Raw genomic sequence first — 11,238 nt, 5'->3', positions numbered from 1 at the left:
ACGTTTTTTGGGACAATTGGGAGCAACATGGGTCATTGGCTAATGTTATTCATTTATAGGTTGTAGTCCTCGAATAGATCTTTCTAACGAGGTATTGTGCACCTCAAATGGAGATTGTATGCCAAAGTTATGACCCTGGGAAGTTGATGTATCAATTTACCCAAACGAGGCCCATAGTTTGGCGCTTCATCTCCTAGGGTTAGGTTTTTGGATGTTTAGTGTTTTCCATTGTTTCTCAACAATAAATAGGCCTTCAAGCCTCATTGTAAGACAGTTTAGAGGCATGTAGCCACTACATCTCTTCTCAGAAATAAGCTACCATCGCCCGAGCTAGTTTATTTCCAATTATGTTTGTAAGCATATTTCAGTATTTTACATTAATGAAATGAAGTGTTATTTCCACTACATATATGTATTTATGGTTATATCTGTAATTTCTTGGATTCCTGTTTAAATCCGAATTAAGAAATCAACTTAGAAGATTTCTTTAGAGTGGAAGGTACTCATACCCTATATTATCCCTTCATCACCATTTTACATTATCTTGGTATTTATCTCGTCAAAGATATTATTGTCTCTCTTGCATCCTATTTACATTCTACATGTTGGAAAGATGCACGAGTGCTTGGGTTGTCGGGACAGCATGCTCATGAATGGAAGTACTATATTTTAAAACTAAAGCTAGTTGGGATTTTCTTGACCGCAAAGATGGATAGATTAATATGGAATGGAGGTTTTCACAAAGGTTAGGTTAAATTTAGTGAGGCATACTCAATCATTACTCGAGTTAAAGCAACAGAGCAACATTTTTCATCTAGCTCAACAGGTCTTGGAGATGGAACACTCCCTAGAAATTCAAATGCTCCATTTGGTTGGTGATACACAACTGCATTTTAACTTTGGATAACCTTATTAAGAGGGGTTTACAAGTTCTAGGGCGGTGCAGTCTTGGTCGGGTTCAAAAAGAAGATGTAATCCACATTTTTCTGCAGTGCCCATTTTTTATTTCGATTTGGCTTGGAGTGCTTAATTTGTTGGATTATAGAGCTGATTGGGGAAGGTCTGAAATCAAATCATGCCTTGAGCAGTGGATCATGGATCACAAACATCAGAGGTCTTTACCCTTCTTTGTTCTTTAGGGAATTTGGTAGGCCAGGAACACATTCATTTTCGAGCAAGTTCCGCCAAATGTCATCGGGACCCACACTAGGATTTTGCGATATTATAAGGAACTTGAATCCTATGTAATCCAGGTTCCAAATGGTTCCTTAAGGATATGTGGGTTGCTTTCTAAGTGGCCTTTTTCCACGGGGCCACATATTTCGAAACCTATGGTAGCGGCATGGCTATACATCTAGATCCTAAGCAAATTTTCAACTTTCATTGGAATAGTGGTATTGGATCAAATACAAGGGAGTAACTTCTCTCATTATGGGGTATCCTATTCTGCGCCAAATGGATTGGTTTAGAGGAAGTAGTCATCCATGGAGACTCTAAGACCGTTATAGAGTGGGCTAATAAAATATTTAAATTGGAGACTCCTACTCTCTTCAACCAACTGACAACAGAGGGCAATGTTGATTAATGACTTCAAAAGGATCTAGACATCACACATCTACAGAGAACAAAATAGTGACGCAAATAGGTTGGCCAAGGATGGATGCAGTGTGGTTCCATGATCGATCTGCTATCAATCTTTTGGTTATAGCAGCTTACAAGAATCTAAACTTATCATGTTATGATGAGAAATGTTTTGTTTCGATACCATACAAAATATAGCCAAGGATGGATGCAATGCAGTTCCATGGTCGATCTGCTATCAATCTTTTGGTTATAGCAGCTTACAAGAATCTAAACATATCATGCTATGATGAGACATGTTTTGTTTCGATACCATACAAAATATTTGTTTTTATTTTAGGAATATGATAACATGCCTTATGTGCTTAACATGAGCATTTTTCTTTGAGGGAAATAGAAACTTTTTGATGTATAAGACAAATAGAAGCAAATATAAAAACAAACCTTTAAATAATGATTGCAAAGATGTATAATACACTCTCAACAACATAATGTAAAAGAAAAAATATGCATATGTATTTTATTTATCTATAATAAAAACTTTATTGCTTCGTGAAGGCTTACAGGAATCTAAACATATCATGCTATGATGGGGCATGTTTTGTTTGGATACCATATGAAATATCTGTTTTTTTGGAATATGATGACACGTATTCTCTGCTCAGGATTTTGCTTTAAAGAGTGAAATAGAAACTTTTTGATGTATAAGACCAATAGGAACAAGTATATAAAACAAATCTTTAATAATGACTGCAGAGATGTATAATACACTTTCAAACATATATATATATATATAAATGTATAATACACTTTCAAACAAAATATATATATAATTTTTTTATTTATAATAAAAACCTTATTCTTTCCCGAAAACTTACAAAAATCTAGACATATCATGGCATAGCAATGATAGAGCATATAGGGCATGTTTCGTTTCGATACCATACTAAATATTTGATTTCGATACCATACTAAATATTTTTTTTGGGAATATCATAACATGTATTTTGTGCTCAGCATTTTGCTTTAAAGAGAGAAATAGAAACTTTTTGATGTATAAGACAAATCTAAGCAGTATAAAAAAGAAACTTTTAGATAATGACTACAGAGATATATAATACATTCTCAAGCAACATGATGTAAAAGAATATATATATATATAAAATAGAAACCATATATAACCTTATTCCTTCCTGAAATATATATATAAAATATGAAAACCTTATTCCTTCCTAAAATAAATAAATAAATATATATTTAGGATTGGGATGCGCTGTAATCATTGCTTCCTTCTCAAAAATAAAATTCTTCGACTATTTGTCTTTTCTAGGCAGAATATCGAATTAATTGTGACCAAAGGTTTGGAATAAATATTATGGCGGGGCTTTTTGAAGGATGTCTTGCCGGAGAGGCATCGTACTCAATTATTCTGCGCTAATTAGTTAAAGAGTCCTTAACAAGACTTACAACCTAACATCATCACTGCATTAAATAAGCGAAGGCGGAGAATCGTGATTCACATAAGATCTTCGCAATTACCATTCTGTGTGTTTTCTGCCCACATATTGTTGTGATTGCAGGGATCAGGATTTATCACAAGCAAGAACGCCATGGGCCAAGTCTGGGGTGGTTTGCAGAACTTGTTTAAATGTATTTATCTCAAATTACAGTCAATATATAGCAATTTTTTTATTAATATGTTAATTTTACTCGCTAAGTTTTTTAGAAATTGAAATTATTGAGATTCAACTGTTTGAAAAAGAATTTGGTAAAAAGTAGTGTTTCAAACTAACCAATATAATTTGTGTTGACAATAAATCACACTAATTAGTTCAAAGCCACACTAATTAATTAAAAAATTTCAAGGATTCTTTTTTCTTAAAAAAAACTAGTAAAACTAGATATAAATGACAGAAACGTAAATTCGATCAATTTCTTATTTACTGATCACGTTTTGGTGCAGATCGCATCCCAGATGATGTGGTGAATAAGGTAACGAGCAACGTATTTGACAATCTAACAAGTGGCACTAGAGATAGGAAAACTCCCGTCACGAAGAGACCTCTGACTTATGACAGGCTACATGAAGCACTAACTGCGGTCTTCAAGTAAGATTCTATAAGTGGGAAATGATAACTCAAGCTAACCTTTCGGAATGGATGTTATGAATATGTAGATAATTTTGTTAAATTTGTGTATATTTGGAGAGGTTAATAGATCAAATAGTTTTTTCGTTGGTAATTTGGGTATATAATTTATGTTAATTTTTAAAAATACATATTAAGAATAGAAGTTGTTTTTAGTGTCATTTTTTGGAGATTTCGGTGACAGAATCCGGCAGAAAAATTTGATGTTAAATCTTGATTTGTATTATTTAAAATGGTTTTTTAACTGCATATTTGGATTCAACACCCTGAAAAACCCCTGGGACGCTTTGATTGTGCAGAAATTAGCTATCAAACTTGGGATTTCAATAAATTGCTGCCGGGTTTTGACCGGAAAAACCCACCGGAAAAGCTTCCAAAAAGTCTCTTTAAAGACAGCTCCTTAAGAATATGTAGATAATTTTGTTAATTTTAGTGTATATTTGGAGAGGCTAATAGATGAAATGGTGTTCTTCTAGGGAATTTGGGTAGATAACTTAGAGAATGGATATGATGAATATGTACATAATTTTGCCAATTTTCATATATATTTGGAGATATTAATAGATGAAATGATTTTTTTGAGGGGTAATTTGGATAGATTATGAATTTTTGTTGTTTAAAATATGTTTTTAAATCCATAAATATATTTAACCTAATAAAACTTTCTGCAAATTAAACTAAATAAACTTATAATTCTTAAAAATCTCTACAGCATTTCTAACAAAATTAACTAAAAAAAATACCCAAAACAAATATTTCACCTTTTACTAAACTATCATTGTTTGAAAAAAATTTCATTCATCATCACTATTTTCTTGTGGAATAGGAAAATCAATAAGACTATCCCAGGGGCCAAGTGTATTGTTCCATCAAAGGATTTCCTAGACAAAATACTCAAGGTATGCTATCTATTCCCTGTAAATATGAATTGTGAGTAAAATCTGGTTTTTGTAAGGTATTCTTATGTAGATTGTAAATTTATACACCCAATAAGAATAAGTAGATTTCATTGTTGAAGACTTTGTTAGATTTTTGTTTATGTTTGTTGGATGTAGCAATCTGTAATCTACATACCCAGTAAATTTCATTGTTGAAGACTTTGTTAGATTTGTTCATATTTCTTGGATGTAGCAATCTGTAATCTACATAAGCATATTATAATTATTGACAATTTCACTCTAGATCTCATTATGAGCTCTCTATATGTCAATTGGCGTTATTCTGAGTAATTAGGAAAAAAAAATGAATAAAATTCTCTCTACTTAAATTAAATTTCGCAAATGGCATGATAAATATTTAAGATATTTGACAGTATACCTATATTCCTCATAAAGATGGATGCCACTGCACGCAGGAATCCGGTATAGGAAAAAGGGAAGATATCAGTCGCGAGGAATTCAGCACGATTGTTCGTAAGTTCTCTGATGGCCGTCTGGTGGTAACATGCGCAACAGAAGTGGTGCTTCTTTCATTGGCAGTCCTTGCTGCGGCTACTTCGATGAAGGAGGCCGGTCGGAGATTGCCCAAAGTGGGAATTTTAGTTGAAAAAGTACCCACTTCAATCTTTTTCACAACAGTTGCCTTGGTTGCTGTACTCATCGCAAACAAGTTTTTTCATAAAAGTCCTCCCAGCCGACTTCAATAGATATGGAAATTATATGTTCCTTGGTTTCATTTATGTCAAAATATAAATACTATTGTAAATGCAGAGTTGTTTATAACTCTAACTCTCACTACCAAGGATGAGAGCATGATATTCTCCTCAATTTCTCTTTGCATAATATAATTTATCATTTTCTATAGTATTACAGCTTTATGCATTGTAAACATTATACAATGCTGCTGGTATCATAACTACTCGTATTATTAAGGTTATGATATCTTAGTTTAATGTGTATTATTATTTATTAGCTTTTAAATTACAGAATTATATTTTTCATGTCCTCTTTAGTGTTCTTACCTGCAACATTTCAAAACTTAAGGTTATCTAGATAAAATACACTTTTCTATTCGTAAGATCTATGTTTGTATTTTGCGTATATTTTTAATGGATGGAATATGTTATATTTGGTATTTTTAAAATTATTATAATAAAATTTCTTTTTATTTTTATATCATATTTTATTTTTAATAAGATATGGGCTAAAGTAATAAGTTTTTATTAATATTTTAGTTTTAATTGATGGCTTAAAATTCATTTAATTGGTTTGGTTTTTTTTATTTAATTTAAATATATAAATAATAATGAAAATTTGTATTATAATATAATATCTGAATTGTTGAGTTATTAACAATTAGAATATAGATCATATAAGCCTAAATTCAGAAAATGTGACATTCTTTTAATTATTTATTTAATATTATAATTATATATACATAGTTATTCTATTTAATATTATAATTATATATACATAATTATTTTATTTAATATTATAATTATATATACATATTTTTTTATATTTGTAAAATAAGTATATGCATTTCATCATTGATAGTGAAAGATTCATGTCTAAGCAATTTACCTAAGATGTATTTTTTATCTATAATATTTTATATTCTTAATACATAATAGTCTAATTGTATATAAAATGAAATAATAACTTTTTGAAGTGCATAAATAGTTATTGTAATCTATGTACAATTAGGTGGGCGAGTGTGGCGTGATGCAAAAAAATATTATTATTTTTATTTAATATTATAATTATATATACATGATTTGTTTATATTTGTAAAATAAGTACATGCATTTTGTCATTGATAATGAAAGATTCATGTCTAAACAATTTAGGTAACATGCAATTTTAATACATAATCTCTTATATTCATAATACATAATATTCTAATTGTATATAAAATAAAACAATAACTTTTTGAAGTGCATAAATAATTATTGTAGTTTATGTACATTTGGGTGCGTGGGTGGGTGGATGGGTAGGTGCAATTTAATAATCTTTTATATTCTTAATACATAATATTTTAATTGTATATAAAATGAAATAATAACTTTTTGAAGAGCATAAATAATTATTGTAGTTTATGTACATTTGGGTGTGTGGGTGTGGGAGATGCAATTTAATGGTGGCTTCTTATAACACTCTAAGGGTAATACAAACTTGGAAAAACAATAATTTAATAGTTTGGAGGAATGATTAGAGGTACTTATGCAATGAATTTTAATTTTAAGTTGGTGCAAAAAAATAAATATAGACAAATGAATTAGTTTTTTGAATATATAATTTTTGTTTATAGAAATTCTGTCTAACTATGAGAATTTCAAGTTTTCTATCATTGGTTTGTTATATTTCATACAAAATATAATGAATATGTTTCTATTATGGAAACCTTTGAGTGCCTAAATGATTGATTCATTGCTAAAAAAAATTAAAGTTTTGGAGAATATAGTGTTCTTGTGTACAACTATTTTTCCAAAATTTATGATCCTATTTTTTTATTTTTTTAAATTATGAATGTCATTATATTCTTGAAAGTACGAGACCTTCTGTTAGTGCAACCTAAAATGGTATTAACATTATCAAACAATCTTTTTCTTTTTAGATTGTAGGTCTTAATGTCCTCTATTGCACCATCTATTTTTTTCCTCCAAATGGCTAAGGCCAAAAAACATTTTAGTGAAAATAAAAGAGAGATGTATTTTAAGATTTGGATATATGTCAAGAGAAAATTGTATTAAAAATTGTAAACATTATTAATGTGTGTGTGTTTTATATATTGAGTATAGAAAAATAATGAAGCTTTCATGTATTTGTAGCCCAAACCACCATATTTGTAATCTCAAACATATATTTGAAGCAACCAACTCATTGTGCATGTAAGATTCCCACTAGAAAAAATTTAAATTCAAAAGCCACGTGCACATTCCTAGAACTAAAAATGCAAGCACATTCATAATGCTATAAATGCATGCACGTTACTAGCAGCAGGAACACATGTGTATTCCTAGTGGTAGGAACATGTGTAGACAATGACTTTAACACATGGGAAATGGTTGAGGTGAGCTTTGGGTGGATGGGGAGGGAGAAGAGCTAGTAAGTCCAAAGGAAAAGTGCTACAACACATTCATTTCCTATCACATAAGTTGTCATTCATACCTCTTAACCAATCATAAGGTCAGAAGATCTCTAGGTTCTATCACCAATCCTTTTTTCAGTTCAAATTTTTCTATGAGAGAGAGAGAGAGATTGATGCAGGAGCATCCAGCTGAGGGTACCATGATCGGGTGTTTAGTCTCAGCTAAGGAGGACATGTTCATTATCATTTAGTTTCATTTACGTTTGTTGATCAAAACAGTGTTTAGGAACTTGTTTTTATTTCATTATTAGTTAAGGGATATTTAAGAATAGTACAGTTAGGTTAGGGTCATTACCACCACATTGTTTAGTCTTTTTGTTCAATTATCTTACAGCTGTCTTTTCATTTAAAAGAAAAATATATATTGTATATCTTACAGCACAAGAAAACCCAAAAAGACCAAAATGGTTACCAACCGTGTAACTGTAGAAACAACTGAAGAATAACTGTGAACAGTTCGGGTAACTGTATGATAACAATACAAAAACCAATGTAATACATTTTGAAGGGGTTCAATGCACGAGAACAGGAATACAAAAAGAGGAGAAAATAATTTTCAAACACCTGAGTATCTGAATCCATCTGCAAACAGTCTGTCTATGATATTTATTTCTTCCCTCTAATTACTATATGTGTCAATTAAACAGCACTGCGTGTTTCCATTTATCTTTCCTAGCAAACAGAGATATAGTTCCTGAGTTCAAACAATGAAGCCATAACAGAGTGTTCCTAACACGGAGTTCCGGAAACAACAACAGTTCCCAAACATACAAAAGCAGACAACAGCTATGAGACAGTTCTCAAAAGAATGCGGATGCAACTACTATAGAACGCTATTATAATAGAGGTAACCCATTTATACAAAATTTTCTTGCTAATTCCTCCTTTATAAATATAATGCTGGAATACATAAAGAACAATTCAGAGTGCTATATAATAACAGAGTAAAGCAAGACAAAATCAAACCCTGAAGCTAGGGTTGAACCCTAGTCGGTCACGAGAGAATAAGCAGACTAAGTTACATGTAGCCAAAGCCCGAAATGCGGGCAAAATTACATACAATCAGAGCCGAAGGTCACTCAACAGCAAAGGACAAATAAACAGAGGAGCACCGGGACTTTCCCAGTGTCATGACAGAGAAAAGAAGACTACAAACTAAGTAACAACAGCAGAGAACGACCCTACCGGAGTCATTGGGTTGTAACCGTTTCGGAGACTAAGCCTGGAGCAAACCCCAACCTGCCACAGAAAACCAGCAGAACCATATCAGTTAATTGTATGCCGAGAAAAACCTGAAAGTGAAAGTTGACAAGCAGAGCAAGAAGAGCCAGCTTACCTGAAGAGTTATGGCGTTGGAGGAACGAAACCCCAACTAAGTCGCAGTCACAAGTGAAAACCCTGCATACAAAGGAGCGACTACCATTAGTGTCGAAGAAAAACAACGAAGACTAGCTAAAGCATGGACGAGTAAGCTTACCTTGCCAGGACCAAGCGAAGCCGAGGAAGTCCACTGTGACTGAGACCTGCCAGAACATAAAACATTCATACATCAACCAGAGAACCAATAACTAGAAGCTTAACCAGAAAACTGAAGCAGAGCCAGATAAGGGAACAGTGGAAAGAACAGTAACCACGAAGAAGGTTAAAGAGCCAACAGAGGAACGAAGTAAACCCTCTCACGAAGTCGACGAAGCCTCCAATACAGTGCCCAGGAAACCAGGTAACGGAATAGCCAGTGTGGGCGGAGTTACCTCGCCACCAGGCAGAGGAACCCATAGCTAGGTGTGGACAGAGCATTACTGCAGAGTTCGACACAGTTGCAACAGGTCAATGAAAGACCAAAAATCCTCACCGCAAGAGAGAGAAGCCGAAAAATGCCAAAGTGAAGTGAAACGAGGGTTTAGCATAACCAAGGAGCGGGAATGAGAAAATCGAGGTGAGTACAAAAGCCAGCGTACCAGCAATAACTCCACAATCAATGCCAATAGACAAATATCTTTGTTAATCAACTGCTTAAGACTAATCATACGTGTTTGACCTGATCCATATATTAATCATTGTTTAATTAACTGTAATCCATAAGTTAACGGGCTGGTCCCATCATATTGTGGTATCAGAGCGGGTTTTGGAGTTTTCCTGAGAATGGAAGTTGGAAGACAAGGTCATGGAAGAGTTGCTCAGAGAGTAGTAGAGGAAGGATTGCGGGAGGAAATTATGATCCTTACTGCCCGTTTGGAGGCAGTTGAAGCAGGAAGGAGAAGGGATTCGGAGGTAGGAGATGACAGCGAAGAAGAAGCCATAGTTGCGATAGATGGATCGGATGAAGAAGGGCTGGAAATTAGATTGTTGAGGTCGGTCCTATTGGCTAGCAGCAAGCCTAAGCCAGAGATTCCAAATTACGATGGCAGCTTGTCCACAGAAGTTCTGTTGGACTGGATCAGCGAATTGGACAAATATTTCGAATGTGAAGAGGTTAGTGAAGATCAGAGAGTTAATTTCACTGCAACAAAGCTGAAAGGACACGCAACCCTGTGGTGGGACAATGTCCAAGCGGAAAGAAGAAGGATGAACAAGTTGCCAATAAAGAAATGGCCAAGAATGGTGGCCAAGTTGAAGGGCAGATTTTTTCCCAAAGATTACCAGATTGCACTACATCGGCAAGTGCAGAATCTGAGGCAAAAAGGGATGACAGTGAGAGAATATACTGAAGAATTCTACTAGGTAAATTTAAGAGTTGGTTACACGGAGGACACCCCGGAAAAAACAGCAAGGTATGTAAATGGTCTGAGATTGGAAATATTGGATGAGATAAGCATTCTTTCCCCAAAAAATATAGAGGAAGCCTACCAGAGTGCCATGAAGGCAGAGGAGAAGATCACCAGAAAACAGAATGCTAGGAGAGGACGGGGAACCAGTAGAGGAAGAGGACAGTCCTATGGCAGAGGACGAACTGCCAATAATAGTGAAGAGGGCAACAGTTCCAAAACTTCAGGGACAATAGAAAAAGGAGACAACACTAGAGGCGGAAGGCCATATCAGAGAGGAAGAGGAAATGGCCGAGGTAGAGGAGCTGCCTATCAGTGCTACAGGTGCCACAAGTGGGGGCATAGATCTTTTGAGTGTCCTGAAGCAGAACAAGCTAGTCAAAGGGGAGTGTATGTTGCACAGCCAGAGGAAGCAGAGGCACCACCCCAGGAAGCAGAAAATGTGCTAGAAATAGGGGAAGCCTTAGTTCTGAATAAAGTGTTGTTGAAACCAGCCAAGGAGACAACTGAACAAACTCAAAGGAAGGCATTATTCTGGACAGTTTGTAAGTCGCACAGAAAATGCTACAAGTTGATTATCGACAGTGGGAGCACGGATAATTTGGTTGCCACAGAGATGGTAGAGAAGTTGGGTTTGAAGCAGTTGAAGCACCCCA

At 34.0% G+C, this 11,238-nt stretch overlaps 1 protein-coding gene across 1 annotated transcript; it reads left to right on the top strand.

Moving 5' to 3' along the window:
• The first annotated feature begins 3,041 nt into the window (after positions 1–3,041).
• On the top strand, positions 3,042–5,533 carry LOC149257910 (uncharacterized). The gene is made up of 4 exons (XM_089370345.1): positions 3,042–3,231; positions 3,545–3,689; positions 4,555–4,627; positions 5,083–5,533. The coding sequence occupies exons 1-4, from the start codon at positions 3,192–3,194 to the stop codon at positions 5,371–5,373; spliced, it is 549 nt and encodes a 182-aa protein (XP_089226471.1). The 5' UTR covers positions 3,042–3,191; the 3' UTR covers positions 5,374–5,533.
• Positions 5,534–11,238: the final 5,705 nt, after the last annotated feature.

Source organism: Pinus tabuliformis, chromosome 6 (assembly GCF_031772625.1).
Source record: "Pinus tabuliformis cultivar Carrire ecotype Pingquan chromosome 6, CPIR1, whole genome shotgun sequence".
Taxonomy (NCBI): Eukaryota; Viridiplantae; Streptophyta; class Pinopsida; order Pinales; family Pinaceae; genus Pinus; species Pinus tabuliformis.
Note: the sequence above shows the minus strand (reverse complement) of the source record. Positions and strands in the feature narration are given on the sequence as shown.

Bases quoted from the DNA above. Each gene is read 5' to 3' on its own strand.
- LOC149257910 (XM_089370345.1), top strand. From the start codon at position 3,192: ATGGGCCAAGTCTGGGGTGGTTTGCAGAACTTGTTTAAAT. The intron at 3,690-4,554 runs GTAAGATTCTAT...CTTGTGGAATAG, and splicing joins GCACTAACTGCGGTCTTCAA to GAAAATCAATAAGACTATCC. The intron at 4,628-5,082 runs GTATGCTATCTA...CACTGCACGCAG, and splicing joins TCCTAGACAAAATACTCAAG to GAATCCGGTATAGGAAAAAG.